This window comes from Nomascus leucogenys, chromosome 24 (assembly GCF_006542625.1).
Source record: "Nomascus leucogenys isolate Asia chromosome 24, Asia_NLE_v1, whole genome shotgun sequence".
In the NCBI taxonomy this organism is placed as follows: Eukaryota; Metazoa; Chordata; class Mammalia; order Primates; family Hylobatidae; genus Nomascus; species Nomascus leucogenys.
This window is the reverse complement of record NC_044404.1, coordinates 13,687,581-13,706,775: the sequence shown is the minus strand read 5'-3', so window position 1 is coordinate 13,706,775 and position 19,195 is coordinate 13,687,581. Positions and strand designations below refer to the sequence as shown.

Below are 19,195 nucleotides of genomic sequence, written 5' to 3'. Positions count from 1 at the left end.
GGCATCCCACCACCGTAACTCACTGACAAGGGCAGCCCCCTGGCCTGCAGGTGGGACCAACTCTGCTAGGATTCATGCTCCAGAGCTCCTGGGAGGTGAGGCTGAAGATAGCTCCAGCTCCTGGGGGGTAAGGCTGGACTTTCTTATCTTTTTTTTTTTTTGATACGGAGTCTCACTCTGTTGCCCAGGCTAGAGTTCATTGGTGCGATCTTGGATCACTGCAAACTTCGCCTCCCAGGTTCAAGCAATGCTCCTCCCTCAGCCTCCCCAGTAGCTGGAACTACAGGTATGTGCCACCATGCCCAGCTAATTTTGTATTTTTTATAGAGACAGGTTTCACCATGTTAGTCAGGCTGGTCTCAAACTCCTGACCTCAGGTGATCTGCCCACCTTGGCCTCCTGAAGTGCTGAGATTACAGATGTGAGCTACCGCGCCTGGCCAATTGCTGGACTTTCATGATACACACGGAGTGGCCATAGTGTCACAAGGGCTATTTTTTTCACAATCCAATTTATTTGTTGGATAATGTTAACGTACCCAAGTTAGCAATTTTTTTTTTTTCAGATGGAGCTTCACTCTTGTTGTCCAGGCTGGAGTGAAATGGCGGGATCTCAGCTCACTGCAATCTCCGCCTCCCAGGTTCAAGGGATTCTCCTGTCTCAGCTTCCCGAGTAGCTGCGTTACACGCATGCGCCACCATGCCCAGCTAATTTTGTATTCTTTTTTTTTTAGTAGAGACAGAGTTTCTCCATGTTGATCAGGCTGGTCTCGAACTCTTGACCTTAGGTGATCCGCCTGCCTCTGCTTCCCAAAGTGCTAGGATTACAGGCATGAGCCACAGTGCCCGGCTGATGACAAAACATTTCCATGCATCACGTGGTCAACAGCATTTGCTACCAAGTGCCAGGTTCCATGCTCAGCAGTGGGACCACAGGATAATGGAGACAAAGTCCCTGACCTTTAGCAGCAATATCTAACAAGTGAGATTGTCAAGAAAGAAAAAATCCTTAGGCTGGGCATGGTGGCTCACGCCTGCAATCCCACTACTTTGGGAAGCTGAGGTGGGTGGACCACCTGTGGTCAGTTCGAGACCAGCCTGGCCAACATGGTGAAACCTCATCTCTACCAAAAATATAAAAATTAGCTGGGCCTGGCAGCACGTGCCTGTTATCCCAGCTACTCTGGAGGCTGAGGCAGGAGAATCACTTGAACCCGGGAGGCAGAGGTTGTGAGACTCCGTCTCAAAAAAAAAAAAAAAAAGAAAGAAAAAGAAAAAAGAAAAAATCCTCGTAAAACATACCATACCCATACAATTCAGTAATCATGCTCCTGGGTATTTAACAAAATGAGTAAACTCATATCTGGATGTTTATAGCAGCTTTATTCTTAATTGCCAAAACTTGGAAGCAAACAAGATGCCATTCAGCAGGTGACTGGATAAACAAACTGTGATCCATCCAGTCAGTGAACTATTATGAAGCCATAAAAAGACACGAAATATTCCTGGCTGGGTGTGGTGGTTCACAGCTGTAATCCCAGCACTTTGGTAGGCTGAGGTGAGTGGATCATGAGGTCAGGAGCTCAAGACCAGCCTGGTCAAGATGGTGAAACCCCGTCTCTACTAAAAATACAAAAATTAGCCGGGCGTGGTGGCAGGTGCCTGTAATCCTAGCTACTCGGGAGGCTGAGGCAGAGAATTGCTTGAATCCAGGAGGCAGAGATTGGAGTGAGCCAAGATAGCACCACTGCACTCCAGCACTCCAGCCTGAGCAACAGAACGAGACTCCATCTCAAAAAAAAAAGAAAGAAAAGAAAAGAAAGATTCCTAAATGCATGATGTTATTGTACAAGTGAAAGAAGGCAATGTGAAAAGACTCATCCTGTTACACAGTCCGGAAAAGGCTTTTGCCATTTTCTATGGAGATGGTAGAAAGCCCAGTGGTTGCCAGGGGGTGGGAGTACAATGGGATGAGTGGGAAGAGGACAGAGGACTTTAGGGAAACAAAACTACTCCCATGATGTTCTAATGGTGGATATCTGTCATTATCCCTTTGCTAAAATCCATAGAATGAACAAAACCAGCAATGATACCTCATGTAAGGCCGGGCACGGTGGCTCACGCTTGTAATCCCAGCACTTTGGGAGGCCGAGGCGGGTGGATCATGAGGTCAGGAGATCGAGACCATGGTGAAACCCCGTCTCTACTAAAAATACAAAAAATTAGCCGGGCGTGGTGGCGGGTACCTGTAGTCCCAGCTACTCGGAGAGGCTGAGGCAGAAGAATGGCTTGAACCCGGGAGGCAGAGATAGCAGTGAGCCGAGATTGCGCCACTGCACTCCAGCCTGGGTGACAGAGCGAGACTCCGTCTCAAAAAAAAAAAAAAAAAAAAAAAATGATCCCTCATGTAAACTATGGACATTGGGTGATGATGATGTGTCCCTGTGGCTCATTCATTGTGATGAATGCTCTGCACTGGTGTGGGTGTTGATCCCGTGGGGGTGCTGTGTATTGAAGGAGGAAGGGGGTAGATGAGAACTCTGGACTTTCTGTTTAGTTTTTCTGTGAACCTAAAACTTCTATAAAAAAAATAATAGGCCGGGTGTGCTGGCTCATGCCTGAAATTCCAGCACTTTAGGAGGCTGAGACAGGTGGATCACTTGAGATCAGGAGTTTGAGATCAGCCTGGCTAACATGGTGAAACCCCATCTCTACTAAAAATACAAAAAATTAGCCGGGCATTGTGGTGGGCACCTGTAGTCCCAGCGACTCTGGAGGCTGAGGCAGGAGAATTGCTTGAACCTGGGAAGCGGATGTTGCAGTGAGCAGAGATCGCACCATTGCCTCCAGCCTAGGCAACAAGAGTGAAACTCCATCTCAAAAAAAAAAATAAAATAAAAAAATAAAAATAAAAATAAATAAATAAATAATAATAGGCCGGGCATGGTGGCTCATGCCTCTAGTCCTAGCACTTTGGGAGTTTGAGGCAGGTGGATCACCTGAGGTCTGGGGTCTGAGACCAGCCTGGCCAACTTGGCAAAGCCCCATCTCTACCAAAAATAAAAATAACAATAATAATACAAAACTTAGCCAGGCGTGGTGGCACATGCCTGTAATCCCAACTACTTGGGAGTCTGAGGCAGTAGAATCACTTGAACCCTGGAGGCGGAGGTTGCAGCGAGCTGAGATCGTGCCACTGTGCTCCAGCCTGGGTGACAGAGTGAGACTCGTTCTCAAACATAAATAAATAAACAAACTGAAGGCTGGGCACAGTGGCTCACACCTGTAATCCCAGCACTTTGGGAGGCACAGGCAGGTGGATCGCTCGAGCCCAGAAGTTCAAGACCAGCCTGGGCAACATGGTGAAACCTGGTCTCTACTAAAAATACAAAAATAAGCCAGGCATGATGGTTCATGCCTGTTGTTCCAGCTACTAGGCAGGCTGAGGCAGGAAGATCACCTGAGCCTTGGGAGGTTGAGGCTGCAGTGAGCTGTGATCATGCCACTGCACTCCAGCCTGGACGAGAGTGAGACCCGGTCTCAAAATAAAATAAAATAAATAAAATAAAATAAAATAAAAACTCAATATTTAAAAAAAAGGTAATGCTTCCTTCCAATGCTAAAATTGTATTATTCTAAGTATATTTTAAAGAACAAGCGATTCTTGTTCAGTGTTTTTAAAATTAGTTAAAAAAATCTCATTCTTTTTGAGAATCCGAACTAACTTAACCATTCTTTCATTCTTTTTTTTTTTTGAGACGGAGTCTCGCTCTTGTTGCCCAGGCCGTAGTGCAATGGTGCGATCTCAGCTCACTGCAACCTCTGCCTCCCGGGTTCAAGTGATTCTCCTGCCTCAACCTCTTTACAGACATGCACCACCACGCCTGGCTAATTTTGTATTTTTTAGTAGAGACAGGGTTTCCCCATGTTGCCAGGCTGGTCTCGGGCTCCTGACCTCAGGTGATCCGCCTGCCTCGGCCTCCCAAAGTGCTGGGATTTCAGGCATGAGCCACTGCACCCGGCCTGTTTTTTTCCCGAGATGGAGTCTTGCTCTGTTGCCACCGCTCCCAGCCGTTAACCATTCTTAAAATATCACATCACATTCTTTAAAAGTTCTATATCTTTAATATACATAAATGACAACACAAATATTTATACTCAAATAGTATTTACATAATAGTAAAATTTTTAATATAAAGTATTATCCTTGCAACACTAAATTACACCATCTGGTCTCATCTACCAGCAGATGGCAGTCGAGACCCATGGATTGGAAATTTTGATTTTATAATCCCTAGAAATGAATCCAGTCCTGCACTGCCCAGCCCGCCCCCTGCTGGCTCCTGCGGCTCAGCTGTTTGGGGAAATCATGATGAAATTGTGGCGGCCTGTAGAAGCTGAGCCCAATTGCATGTCCTGGGTTCTTGTTGCCTCTCACCTCCCAGGAAACGGAGGTGAGATTGAAAGATGAAAAATGTGGCTGGGCGCGGTGGCTCGTGCCGGTAATCCCAGCACTTTGGGAGGCTGAGCAGGGCGGATCACGATGTCAGGAGATGGAGACCATCCTGACCAACATGGTGAAACCCTGTCTCTACTAAAAATACAAATATTAGCTGGGCCTGGTGGCGCTTGCCTGTAGTCCTAGCTGCTCGGAAGCATAAGGCAGGAGAATCTCTTGAACCCGAGAGGTGGAGGTTGCAGTGAGCCAAGATTGCACCACTGCACTCCAGCCTGGCGAAGAGCAAGGCTCTTTCTTAAAAAAAAAAAAAAAAAAAAAAAGAAAGATGAAAAATGCTGGCCGGGCGCGGTGGCTCATGGCCGGGCGCGGTGGCTCACGCTTGTAATCCCAGCACTTTGGGAGGCCGAGGCGGGCGGATCACGAAGTCAGGAGATCGAGACCATGCTGAAACCCCGTCTCTACTAAAAATACAAAAAATTAGCCGGGCGTGGTGGCGGGCGCCTGTAGTCCCAGCTACTCGGAGAGGCTGAGGCAGGAGAATGGCGTGAACCCAGGAGGCGCAGCTTGCAGTGAGCCGAGATTGCGCCACTGCACTCCAGCCTGGGCGACACAGCGAGACTCCGTCTCAAAAAAAAAAAAAAAAAAAAAAAGAAAAATGCTGGGACTTCCGCTGAGAAGAGAAAAAAGAACAAGGTGTATTGATCTTACTTATGCCAGGCCCCATGCCAAGCCCTAAACATGGACCATCTTATTGGATCCTACAAGGGTCCCATAAGCTGTTGGACACTATCATCCTGATTTTACAGGGAAACTGAGGCTCTTGGCTAAGATCCCTGACAGCAACACCAGCCCCTGAATCCTCAGCAGGATCCTTCACTTAGGTGCCCTTTAAGTAGGTTTCTTCAACACAGGGAAGGTCACTCATCACCCACAGGCACTTGATCGTTATCCACCCTTTGATGATGTGTGATTCCAAAACACACTGCACTAGTCTCTTCCTTGATAGGGAGAGAGGGGAGGTGTTATGAGAAAATCTCTCATCAATCTGAGCTAGCACCCCAAAAAGATGTAACTTTTTTTTTTTGAGACAGATTTTTTTATTTACTTTTTTGAGACAGAGTCTTGCTCTGTCGCCAGACTGGAGTGCAGTGGCACGATCTCGGCTCACTGCACCCTCCGCCTCCTGGGTTCAGGCGATTCTCCTGGCTCAGCCTTCTGAGTGGCTGGGACTACAGGCGTGCGCCACCACGCCCAGCTAATTTTTGTATTTTTAGTAGAGACGGAGTTTCACCATGTTGGCCAGGATGGTCTCGATCTCTTGACCTCGTGAGCTGCCCACCTCAGCCTCCTGAAGTGCTAGGATTACAGGTGCGAGCCACCATGCCCAGCCTAGATGTAACTTTTAAAATGTGGGATTGAAATATTTAAAAAGTGTTATGGTGGGTGCATCTGAGGCAGGAGAATCGCTTGAACTGAGGAGGCAGAGGTTGCAATGAGTCGGGATTGTGCCACTGAACTCCAGCCTGGGCGCAAAAAGACCTAGGTTTTAATTTTGAAGTGTCCAGAAAAAGGAGTTTGATATATCTACCCAAATAGGCAGGTATTCAACAGCAACACTGATCTACCTCCAGGCCATAAAATGACCTGTTGCCACACTGAGGGCAGTCGGTAGTACAGAACAAGATCCTCTCGGGCTTCCGTAAGGCCCTCACTCTCTTCATCAGCTCAGCCCCAAGTTGGGCAAATCTGCTCCGGCAGACAATACCACCAGCATCATAACTCTCCCGCGGGGCAGGATACAGCTCCAGGCATAAGTTCTTGAGTCTGACTGTGTGGCACAGCAGGTTCTCCAGGGTGGCCATGGAGATGGGATTTCCACGGAATCCGAAGGTGGTGAGCTCAAAGCAGCGGCTCAGGGCAGGCAGGATGGTATCGACTTGGGAGTCTGCGATGCCACAGTCTTCTAAATCCAGGTCCTCAAGGGTGGCTGCAACTCTTTCTAGGAGAACTTGGAGAGGCACAAGACTGAAATTGGCCAGTCTGGTGCCACTCAGGTCCAGGGTCTTTAGTTGACTGATGCTTGGGCACTTGGACAGATGCTTCAAGTCTGATTCCAAAAGCACACAGTTAGTTATTGCGAGGATCTTTAACGGGGTCTTCAGACAGCTGGGGAGAGAGAGCAGGAAGTTAGTTCTGGGGAATCACAGGGGTGAGCGGAGGATGGTGGGAATCATTTCAAAGTGATGGACGAAGACCATTTTGCCCAAGCCCAGGGTCATTCTGATTGTCTGATGGTCAGCACTTAAGATGCTGCGTGATGAAGAGCTTTGCCACTGAGGTCAATTCCATTTTAGGCCTGGTGCAGTAGCTCACACCTGCAATCCCAGAACTTTGGGAGGCTTAGACTGGCAGATTACTTGAGGTCAGGAGTTTGAGACCAGCCTGGCAATCATGCCAAAACCCCGTCTCTACTAAAAATGCAAAGATTTGCCAGGTGTCGTGGCACGTACCTGCAATTCCAGCTACTTCGGAGGCTGAGGCAGGAGAATTGCTTGAACCCAGGAGGTGGAAGTAGCAGTGAGCAGAGATCACGCCACTGCACTCCAGCCTGGGTGACAGAGAGAGACTCTGTCTCAAAGAGACATAAAAAATACATTTCATGCTGAGTCTTTTCACGATAATTTATAGGAATGGACAAAGTTCACAGAATCCTTAAAGCTCCCTTTCCTCATCTGTCAGGCAGAAAACCACATCTCTGCGCTACAGGAGCTCAGTGGAGACACACGCATAAAGGACAAACCCAGGCAGGATCCTGCAACATCAGCTGGGGTGGGCGGGCTGCAGGCGTCCCTGACATGCCTGTATCATCAGCAAACCATCTATCACTTTCTCCATTCTTTGTGCCTGCTCCCTGACCCTCTGTTTCAGAATCATGCATTTCTCAGGTAATTAATTTACCTGGAGCTCAAAACAACCTATTATGACAGGGAATTAGACATGGGATCATTTGTGTTCACCAAGCTGTTGAGCACAGAGCTCATATTCTGAAATGTGCAGGTTTGCTGAGCATTCCCCTCTTCAGTGCCCACTTCACTTCCCTACTTCCCATCACTTCTTAAAAATTATCTTGTTTTGGCCGGGTGCGGTGGCTCACGCCTGTAATCCCAGCATTTTGGGAGGCGGAGGCGGGCAGATCACGAGGTCAGGAATTCGAGACCATCCTGGCTAACATGGTGAAACCCCATCTCTACAAAGAAATAAAACAAAAAGTAGCTGGGCATGGTGTCGGGCACCTGTAGTCCCAGCTACTCGGGAGGCTGAGGCAGGAGAATGGCGTGAACCCTGGGTGACAAAGCGAAACAGAGCGAGACTCCGTCTCAAAAAAACAAAAACAAATTATCTTGTTTTTGGGTCGGGCGTGGTGGCTCATGCCTGTAATCCTGACACTTTGGGAGGTCGAAGTGGGTGGATCACCTGAGGTCAGAAATTTGAGACCAGCCTGGCCAACATGGTGAAACCCCGTCTCTACTAAAAATACTTAGCCAGGAGTGGTGGCCCATGCCTGTAATCCCAGCTACTCAGGAGGCAGAGGCAGGAGAATAGCTTGAACCCAGGAGGCGGAGGTTGCAGCGAGCCAAGATCACACCACTGCACTCCAGCCTGGGTGATAAAAGTGAAACTTCATCTCAAAAAAAGAAAAATGATCTTTTTTGTATTTTTTATTTATTCTTTTTTTAGACAGGAGTCTTTGCTGTGTTACCCACACTGGTCTTAAACTCCTGGGCTCAAATTATCTTCTTGCTAGCACCATCCAAAGTGCTAGGATTACAGGCGTGAGCCAGCATCCCTGGCCTATTTCTCATCATCTTAACTTAGACACACGTCCTCAGGAAGAATTCACAAATGCACCCTCACTAAATCTGAACCCTCCAGTAGCTAGCTTCCTAGCATGGCAGCCTCTCTATAGCATCTACCCCAGCTGATTCCTCTGTCTTCATTGGGATGAATGTGTGATACCCACTTCCAACAGGAAAATGCACCGACATTCTAGTGTCCCCTTTACTGTTACATCCTCATAGGCTGGCTCATAGTAGATGCCCACTGTAGCAAGAAAGGCTCTGTTGTGGTCTGCAGAGAAAGCTCACTACCCTTCCTCACCTGAGCAGCTGGTCCAGGTGGCCTTTGAGGAAAGACACAGAGTTCATAGAAAGCTTTTGGAGGTAGCGCAGCTTGAGGAACTGAGAAGTGAACTGGGTAACAAACTCCTTCTTCTTCTCTGGGGAAATGTAGAGAGAGACATCTATGTCAGAGAGAACGAGCTTCTGAAGATTCTTCATCTGGCCCAGGTATGGGGTAAACTCTGCCAGGACGGGCAGTGTCCAGTTGCAATTCACTTCCGCCTCCTGGATACAGTCTAGGTTGACTGTTTTCAGGATGTTTCTGACATTGTGGAAGGGCGTTCCCAACATTTTCAGCTTCTTACAGCACAGGTGTACTAAACCTTCCCTCTGCTTGACCCACAGAAGGAGGCAGGTGAGGTATTCATCCAGAGTCCTGTTCTTGAGGCAAAGGTCTATGAACACAGTCAAGGGCTGCTGTCCTCTCATCCTTGGACAGTCCTGCACTGGTTTTCTGTTCATCATGGCATTTGGTAAGCACGCATGGACCATGGCTTCAGACCATACCATCCAGAAGTTCTCACTGACATCCTGTAAATCCAGCACTTGAAGTTTCCACCTCCTGTGGAAAAATAGCAGAGAGGCTGAGAATTTAAGGACTCACTTCTGAACTTATACTTCACATCCTGGATATCAGCTGCTCCCCTCGCTGCTTCTTCTCTCTCTCTCTGACTTTTTTCCACCCTGTTTTACCCTTGGATCCTGCCCAGTTCCACTTTTTTTTTTTTGAGACAAAGTCTCCCTCTGTCGCCCAGGCTGGAGTGCATTGGCGCAATCTCGGCTCACTGCAACCTCCAGCTCCTGGGTTCTAGCAATTCTCCTGCCTCAGCCTCCCAAGTAGCTGGGATTACAGGCATCCGCCACCATGCCCAGCTAATTTTTGTCTTTTTAGCTGAGTTGGGGTTTCACCATGTTGAGAGGTGAGGCCAGCTGGACTTCCTGGGTCGAGTGGGGACTTGGGGAACTTCCCTGTCTTACATGAGGATTGTAAAAGGCACCAATCAGCACTCTATAAAATGCACCGATCAGCAGGATTCTAAAAGTAGCCAATCGTTGGGAGGATTGAAGAAAAGGCACTCTGATAGGACAGAAATGGAACATGGGAGGGGACAGTAAGGGAATAAAAGCTGGCCACCCCAGTCAGCAGTGGCAACCTGCTCAGGTCCCCTTCCAGGCTGTGGAAGCTTTGTCCTTTTGCTTTTCACCATAAACCTTGCTACTGCTCACTGTTTGGGTCCATGCCATCTTTAAGAACTGTAACACTCACCGCGAAGGTCCGTGGCTTCATTCTTGAAGTCAGTGAGACCACGAACCCATGGCAGGAACCAATTCTGGACACAATGGTGGCCAGGCTGGTCTTGAACTCCTGACTTCAGGCGATCTGCCTGCCTTGGCCTCCCAAAATGCTGGGATTACAGGTGTGAGCCACTGTACCCAGCCTAGTTCCCACTTTCAGTGGTGCCTTTCAGTGTCACTAGAAGAGAGGGTCCTGTTACCTCGGTGGACCCCGGGTGGTGAGCAGTCCTTTCCCTGAGGAGCTGGGCAATGGCCAAGGCCTCTCTAAGCTTCCTCACCAAAACCATCAGAAGCCTGTGGGCCCCCCTTGGACCTCCTCACTTGTCATGACCCAGCTGTTCCTTCTGTTGTACACCTGGGCCCTCCCCACCAGCCGACCTGGGCCACCTCACCTGAGACGAACCCCCTGGGTAAGCAGTGCATCGAGCCCATCGAGCACAGCTTGGAAGGTCTCTGGGCAAGGCCTCTTCATCAGAGATCCCAGAGGGAGGCGGCGGAAAGGCCAGGCCTGCACCATCAGCTTCAGGGCCTCATAGCGTCTCCTGTTGAAGGCCTCCATGAACAGTGGGGGGAAAAGTTCTGTGGGCAGCTCCTCCAGGGTGGAGATGGCCAAGGCCTGGTCCCTCAGCAGGCTCCGCCCCACCAGCTCCAGGAGTCTGGGTGGAGTCCGGATGCTCATCTTCATGAATCTGCAAGGAAAAGTTGCAGAGGACAAACCCAGAGAAAAGGCATCACTCTCAGGCCAAGCCCATCAATCTCATCTTCATCCAGGGCCAAAGTCACGGCTCTGGCAATGGTGAAAGAGTCCTCAGTTTACTCCAATTCTACGCTGTACTCAGTGGCCATAAAGCCAGCATTCTGCCTCTGCTGCATCAGCATGAGCGTCTCCCAAGCAGTGAGGAGGGAGGGCCACCACTAGCCCTTCCTTTCTATCCAGTGCTCATCCAGTGAGTAGTGAGTATGGAGGAACCTGAAAGCTAACTCCTCCCACTGTTGGGGGAAATTTCTGATTACTCAAGGTTCTAAAACAACGGGAATGGGAGTGTCACATGCCTACATTCTCAGTTCCTACAAATAAGCTGGTTGGGAACATTCACGGGGCATCCTTAGAATGGGTTCTATTTGTTTTCTTTTCATTATTTAAGCTTACTTTATTTCTCTTTCTCTCTCTCCTTCTTCTTTCCCTCATCCCTCCCTGCCTCCCTTTTTTCTTTTTTTTGACAGGGTCTTGCTCTGTCACCCAGGCTGGACTGCAGTGGTGCAATCTCAGCTCAGTGCAGCCTTGACCTCCCAGGCTCAGAGGATTTTGCCACCTCAGACTCCCAAGTAGCTGGGACCACAGGCATGCATCACCATGCCCCGCTAACCTTTTAATTTTTGATGTTTTGTAAAGACAATGGGTTTCCCTATGCTGTCCAGGCTGGTCTTGAACTCCTAGACCCCAGCAATCCACCCACCTTGGCCTCCCAAATTGCTGGGATTACAAGCGTGAGCCTCTGCCCCAGGCTCGTTATTTAAAATTTCAGTGGGAAACTTTGAAAGCTATGTGACAGTGTTATGGATCATTCACAAGACACAGATGTTTCCAATACACACCTCTTACACATATTAAAAATGAACCACTTTGGCTGGGCATTGTGACTTACTTAACATATATTACATAGAATGTTTTAAAACTTTTATTAAAGGGGCTGGGTGCGGTGGCTCACACCTGTAATCCCAACACTTTGGGAGGCCTCAGTGGGTGTATCACCTGAGGTCAGGAGTTGGAGACTAGCCTGGCCAGCATGGTGAAACCCTGTCTCTACTAAAGAAAAGCCCACAAAAATCAGCTGGGCATGCTGCATGCACCTGTCATCCCAGTTACTTGGAAGATTGAGGCACGAGAATCGCTTGAACCCGGGAAGCAGAGGTTGCAGTGAGCAGAGATTGCGCCACTGCACTCCAGCCTGGTCGACAGGGTGAAACCCTGTCTCAAAAAAAACTTTTAGTAAAAAGGAAAACCTAATTTGTCAAATCACAATACCCCAAAGTCTATGAACTATAACTTAAGGGCACAAAAAATCACAAAATATGTATTTAAAATGTCAAGAAGCCTCGGTGTGGTGGCTCATGCCTGTAATCCCAGCACTTTGGGAGGCCAAGGCAGGCGGATCACATGGTCAGGAGTTCAAGACCAGCCTGGAAAACATGTGATATCCCATCTCTAATAAAAATACAAAAAAAAAAAAAAAATTAGCCAGATGTGATGGTGGATGCCTGTAGTCCCAGCTACTTGAGAAGCTGAGTCAGGAGAATCGCTTGAACTAGGGAGTTGGAGGTTGCAGTGAGCCGAGATCATGCCACTGCACTCCAGCCTGGGCAACAGAATGAGATTCCTTCTTAAACAAACAAATAAATGAAAAACAAAAACACAAAAACTGCTTGGCTAAGAATTTTGAAATGGCAAAACAAAGCATAAATCAAAATTTTGGCTATAAAGACAAACCTGCATTTAGAGAAAAATTCAAAGCCAAAATCTGTTCATCTGATAAAACAGGATAATTCTCTGTGCCATCTTGGGCTGCCTGAAACTATGAGACTGGCTGACTGCAGATCAGATGGGAGTGTCTTTATGGAAGTGGAGACTTACCAGATCTGGACTCAGTGTTCAGGGTGCTTGGACCCCTCACAGTACCAAGCAGTAACTCCAGGCCTCAGGTCTCTCCCATAGATCTTCAGAGGATTTTATGGACCTTTCTAAGCACATCGCTCCTTTGCCAATCAGAAAACATCTTGGCTGGGCACAGTGGCTCACACCTGTAATCTCAGCACTTTGGGGGGCTGAGAAGGGTGGATCCCTTGAGGTCAGGAGTTTGAGACCAGCTTGGCCAACATGGTAAAACCCTATCTCTACTAAAAATACAAAAATTAGCCAGGTGCAGTGGTGTGTGCCTGTAGTCCCAGCTACTAGGGAGGCTGAGGCAGGAGGATCACTTGAACCCAGGAGGCGGAGGTTGCAGTGAGCTGAGATTGTACCACCGCACTCCAGCCTGAGAAATAGGCTAGATTCATCTCAAAAACAAAAACAAAAACAACAGCAACAAAAAAGAAAACTATATTTGATTAAATTTCTTAAGCTCCACCCAGTTAATCCTGATTGGATTTTTGGCTTTCTTCCAGATTAACTGATTGAATTAGATATTCATCCATGAAAGTGAAAGATTTAGGGATAGGGTGAAAGTCCAGGAGTCATTCACTGATTCCCTCCACAAACATGGAGTTTTACTAATATGTGTCCTTCATAGTCTTGAGTGTGAGATGGGGAAGGGTTGAATCTCTTCCTGACATTAGACAGAAAGAAAAAACTTGAAAGTATCTTTGTTGAGGGATCCTTGGTCACATCAAATTTATCAAAATATTTCAGAGCTAAAACAGTTTTACAAAGACAGAGATAACAGTCCCTAAGAAAACACAACAGAAATCATCATGTATCCAATGATTACCTGGGTGGTATAATCTAATTTTTTTTGGTGTGGCGGGGTGGGGGGCTGAGTCTCACTTCCTAGCCCAGGCTGGAGTGCAGTGGTGTCATTTTGGCTCACTGTAACCTCCACCTCCCAGGTTCAAGCGATTCTCATGCTTCAGCCTTCCATGCTGGGATTACAGGCATGCACCCCCGCACCCATGTCTCCATTCGGGTGGAAGAGTTACAATGAGGATGTGATTGGTTTAAAATTAAGGTCAAAGATTCTCTGAAGGAAATCAGGCCAAAATTACCATGAAAACTGGATAGGATAATTCAATTACAATGAAAACTAGATAGGAAAACGAAGGGTGGGAGCTGGGCAGGGTGGGGCTGAGTGTTTTAAATGAAATCTGGGGAAGAAAGCACGACATGTGAATATGTTGGGGGATCTTAGGGGATCTATTGGGGATCTTGCAAGAATTGAAAGTCTTGTGTCAGGTCAGGAGATCGAGACCACGGTGAAACCCTGTCTCTACTAAAAATACAAAAAATTAGCCGGGCGTGGTGGCGGGCGCCTGTAGTCCCAGCTACTTGGAGAGGCTGAGGCAGGAGAATGGCGTGAACCCGGGAGGCGGAGCTTGCAGTGAGCCGAGATCGCGCCACTGCACTCCAGCCTGGGCGACAGAGCGAGACTCCGTCTCAAAAAAAAAAAAAAAAAAAAAAAAAAAGAAAGTCTTGTGTCTAGATCGAGGTTAAAAATTAAAAGGTTAAGTAGCTACAAAAGAGAAGATGTAGAATCTGAAAAATTCAACATTATCCTTGAGGGGAGAGAGAGAGGTTCAGTGTTTCCAAGAAGTTAAAGGGTGTTTCCTCCCAAAGACATGGGCTTAGCTCAGCAAAGCAGTTTGAGAAAATTAAAGAATGTGAGGCCAGGCGTGGTGGCTCACACCTATAGTCCCAATACTTTGGGAGGCTGAGGTGGGTGGATCACTTGAAGCCAGGAGCTGGAGACCAGCCTGGGCAACATGACGAAATCCTGCCTCTACTAAAAATACAAAAATTAATTTGGTGTGGTGGCTCATGCCTCTAATCCCAGCTACTTGAGGGGCTGAAGTTGTAGTGAGCCCAGATAGCCTGAGTGAGACAGCAAAACTCTGCCTCAAAATAAATAAATAAATAAATAAATAAAATAAATTAAATTAAAGGCAGCACAGGATGACCAATTAAAAGCCACTAAGGTGGTCACAGCCAAGTATAAAGGACACCAGAGAAAAAGTCTCTAGTGTTAGGATAATCTGGTCATGGGTGGGCAAAAATTACCACTGGGACATAAGCAAATCTCAAGGCAATTTTCATGCAACTCGAAAAGACTTGGTCACTGGTGGAACAATGAGGGCACAGGCCATCACCAAGGATAAAGAGAGAATTCTGTACAAGGAACACTTGTCAAACCAAATCACTTTGCCCAAACTCTTCAAATTCCAACAGAATTTATAGGATTTCCTTTGCTCTAGAGATATTAAGAAATGGAATGGGACCCTCAAAATTCTAAGGCATCCCAAACAAAGCCTCTGGGACTCCAGCCAGCTACACATTCAAAATTCATGGTCATTCTCATGTGCATTTTTAAACTGATGGGAAAATGACACCCAGGATAATTTATGGCCATTGTGGGAATTATTGGAAATCTTTAAGTCTGTTTTTCTTACAAAACCACAATTGTAGGATTAAACAGTCTGAATGGGATGCTAGCATGTAGAGACTTCTAAACTCTTTCTCTCCTTTTTTGAGGGGGGGTGGGTTGGGATCTGCCTACTGATTTCTATTAATTGGATATTTTTTAAACTGTTTGCTTAAGATTTATTTTGGCGGCAGTGGGGAGGGGGCCAGGGTCTCACTCTGTTGCCCAGGCTGGAGTACAGCAGTGGTGTGAGCATGGCTCATTGCAGCCTCAAACTTCCAGGCTCAAGGGATTCTCCCACCTCAGCCACCCAAATAGCTGGGACTACAGATGCATGCCACCATGCCTGGCTAATTTAAAAACATTTTATGTAGAGGCTGGGGACTGCGGTTCATGGCTGTAATCCCAGCACTTTGGGAGGCTGAGGTGGGTGGATCACTTGAGGTCAGGAGTTTGAGACCAGCCTGGCCAACATAGTGAAACCCCACCTCTACTAAAAATACAAAAATTAGCCAGGCATAGCGGCAGGCGGCTGTAATCCCAGATACTCAGGAGGCTGAGGCATGAGGATTGCTTGAGCCTGGGAGGCGGAGGTTGCAGTGGGCCAAGATCATGCCACTGCACTCCAGCCTGGGAAACAGAGCAAGACTCTATCCACCACCAAAAAAAAATATTTTGTAGAGATGGAGTTTTGCCATGTTGCCCAGATTGGTCTTGAACACCTGGGCTCAGATGATCCTCCCACCTTGCCCTCCGAAAGTGTTGGGATTATAGGCATGAGTCACTGCTCCCACCAAGAATTCTGAAATGATATAAACCAAAGCACGAATCAAATTTTTTGAAATAAAGACAAAACTGCATTTAAAGGAAAAAATTAAAAGCTTCAAATTGTTCATAAAAAAAAAACAAAAAGACAGGATATAACTCTGTGCCTGCACTGTCACCATCCCAGACTGGCTGACTGTAGGTCAGATGGGAGTGTCCTTACAGAGATTAGGGACTTACCAGATCTGGACTCAGTTTGCAGGGTGCTCAGACCTCAGGAAGAACCAAGAAGGAACTCCAGGCTTGAAGACTTTGGGTCTCTTCTGTGGGTCTTTAGAAGCTTTTATTGACCTTTCTAATCGCAACTCCCACCCACGCCCCTCCTTGTATCCGCTGCTAGCTTCCAATCAAAAAGTGATATCTGATTGCATTTCTGAAGCTCCACCCAGTTAATCCTGATTGGGTTTTTGGCTCTCCCCAGATTAATGGATTGAATCAGATATCCATTCATACCAGATATCCATATTCATTTCATGAATCAAGAAAGTGACAGTATTAGGGATAGAGTGGAAGTCAAGAATTCATTCATTCAAGGCTCAGTGGCTCACACCTGTAATCCCAGCACTTTGGGAGGCCAAGGCAGGTAGATCACCTGAGGTCAGGAGTTCAAGACCAGCCTGGCTGATAGGGTGAAACCCTGTCTCTACAAAAATAGAAAAATTAAGTCCAGGCATGGTGGATCACTCCTGTAATTCCAGCACTTTGGGAGACTGAGGTGGGTGGATCACCTGAGGTCAGGAGTTCAAGATCAGCCTGGCCAACATGGTGAAACCCCCTCTCTGTCTCAAAATAAAATAAAATAAAATACAAAAATTGGCTGGGCATGATGGTGGGGGCCTGTAATCCAGCTACTTGGGAGGCTGAGGTGGGAGAATTGCTTGAACCCGGGAGGCAGAGGTTGCAGTGAGTGGAGATTGTGCCGTTGCACTCCAGCCTGGGCAACGGAGGGAGACTCTGTCAAAAAGAAAAAAAAGATTTCATTCATTCATGAACTCCACAAACACTGATGGAATTTTACTAATATGTGACCTGCATAGTCCTGTGTGTGAGGCAGGGATGGGTTTGATCTGTTCTAGACATTAGAGAGAAAAATAAAATCTGAAAGTAGTATTGTTAGGAGATCTTTGGCCACATCAAAATTATAAAAATACTTTATAGTGGCCAGGTGCGGTGGCCCACACCTGTAATCCCAGCACTTTAGGAGGCTAAGGTGGGTGGATCACGAGGTCAGGAGTTCAAGACCAGCCTGACCAACATGGTGAAACCTGGTCTCTACTAAAAATACAAAAATTAGCTGGGCTTGGTGGTATGTGCCTGTAATCGCAGCTACTCAGGAGGCTGAGGCACTCCAGCCTGGGTGACAGAGCAAGACTCCATCTCAAAAAAAAAAAAAAAGCTTTATAGTTAAAATAGCTTTATAAAAACAGAGGTGTCGCCCCTACAAAATCAGAATAAAAATCTCCATGTATCGAATGGTCTTGTGGGTTTTATATCACCTAAGGTAGCAGATTATACGCTCGTTCTGGTGGAAGAGAGGTGCCACTGAGGGTGTCAGTGGTCTCAGGGCTTAAGTTAAGGCTTCTCTGGAAGAAATTCAAACCATACCTATAAACTTTATAAATTTAATCAGTGAGGGGGAGAAACCAAAACAAACCAAGTTGCAGCGCATTCAGCATTCATCATGGGGTCAGCTTGCTCTCTGACCTGCTTCCTCGTGGTTGCTGGCAGCCGACTGTCCCAAAATCATGTAGACCTTAGATTACAGTTCCCCTTAACTGCCCTGCAGACAATTTAAGCATTGTGAAACATTAATTTTTTCATTGGACATATTCTTTCAGGTTCTGCATGTCAGTGAAACTACTGATGCCAGCTCATCTGAAGGGCTCTGCAAGGCACCAACTCACCAAAGAATGCAGTTTCGACATCCTGATGACTTCATCCCTCTTACTGCCACCAAACTGTACCAACTTTCCAGCCACTCTATCCACGATCCCCTGAAAACTCTGAGTAATCCTTGGGGAGATGAATTTGAGGATCTCCTCCCAGCTTCTCATTCAGCCACCCTGTGATCATTAAACTCTCTGCTGCAAACCCTGCTGTCTCAGAATATTGATAAGCTACTGTGCAGCAGGCATAGGAACCTGATGGTCCTGTAATAAAGTCACGTCAAAATTACAAAGGGAAGTGAGGGTGGGGGCTGGGTAGGGTTGAGCTGGGTGTTTTAATTGGATCCTGGGAGTGAACCAAGACTTGGTAAACATGTTGCGGGTTATTGAGGTGGTGGAGGAGGAATCTATCCAACACTGCACTGATGACCCCTTGGTTTTGAACCTTATGAGCAAGGATGAGTCTTTCAAAACAATTTATGTAATCTTCCTTATTTTTCCTTTCAAATCTTTGTCTTCCTTTACCTCCCTGGATAATCTCACATTTATTCCCATTGCTTTGCTCATTTCATAATAAAAATCCTTATTTTTTTTTTTATTTTTTTACAGAGTCTCTTTCTCTGTTAAGCAGACCATGTATTTTGTTGCCACACAAGATGTGTAACCTGGTTTTATGGAGACAAAGGGTCAAAAGGATCCCATTCCTAACCAGCTGGGGGTGATATCAAGGTTATGGTTATTCTTTGTCATATCTGCACCTGCGTATTGCCAGTGAAAACCTAAAGGTCTCATTGGGCAGGCTTAAAAATTAGCCACCGGTGGAAGGTTTTAGCATTGGCTTACATCCTGTCCCTGAGTAAACAGTCTGATCGTGAGTTCATGAGTGCCTCAAACTCTACAAGTATTGATGAAGGCTTCACCCGCTGACAGTGAGAAGGACACTGATTTGATTCTGATCATGAAGTTTTGCTGGTTGTCTTGCAAGGAAAATGTTTCAGCCTGTTATGTTGTCATCTAATGCCAATGATTTTAGCCTCTGTATTATACCTTCCAATGGAAAAGACACATTGAAAAAACAATTCTATTTGAGGCTTGCCAGATCAAGAAAACAAAAGCAAATTAAAAAGAAAAAAAAAAACAAACAAACTGATATGAGGAGTCCCATTCCCTTCTTTTAACATTTCTCACAAAAACATTCCGACTTGTAACAGACTTTGGGACACACCCACTTTGTCAGTGTGTGTCTTCCAGGTCGATCCTCGCATTTAGCTTCCAATGAAGCTTTATTAATTATTTCTGCCTCAAGAGCCTTAACTTCCATTGACTCCAGTTTACACGGTAATGGTTTAGATTGGGGTGAGAAGAAAAAGTATTTCTATGAATTTTATAAAGTAATCCTCACATGCCATCTCCATTGAAGAAT

The 19,195-nt window shown here is 46.7% G+C and overlaps 1 protein-coding gene and 1 long non-coding RNA gene across 3 annotated transcripts; one reads left to right on the top strand and one right to left on the bottom strand.

Annotated features, from left to right (window-relative positions):
• The first annotated feature begins 246 nt into the window (after positions 1–246).
• Positions 247–18,365, top strand: LOC115833038. 2 transcript variants are annotated; one of them, XR_004028468.1, is made up of 2 exons: positions 247–286; positions 17,725–18,365. It is a non-coding gene; the product is annotated as an uncharacterized LOC115833038 (long non-coding RNA). The 2 variants fall into 2 exon arrangements; XR_004028469.1 differs by lacking the exon at positions 247–286 and adding an exon at positions 9,036–9,109.
• Positions 6,063–10,632, bottom strand: PRAMEF20 (PRAME family member 20). Its single transcript, XM_030805727.1, has 3 exons — positions 10,325–10,632; positions 8,617–9,198; positions 6,063–6,624 (listed from the first exon to the last, which is right to left on the bottom strand). The coding sequence occupies exons 1-3, from the start codon at positions 10,615–10,617 to the stop codon at positions 6,063–6,065; spliced, it is 1,437 nt and encodes a 478-aa protein (XP_030661587.1). The 5' UTR covers positions 10,618–10,632.
• Positions 18,366–19,195: the final 830 nt, after the last annotated feature.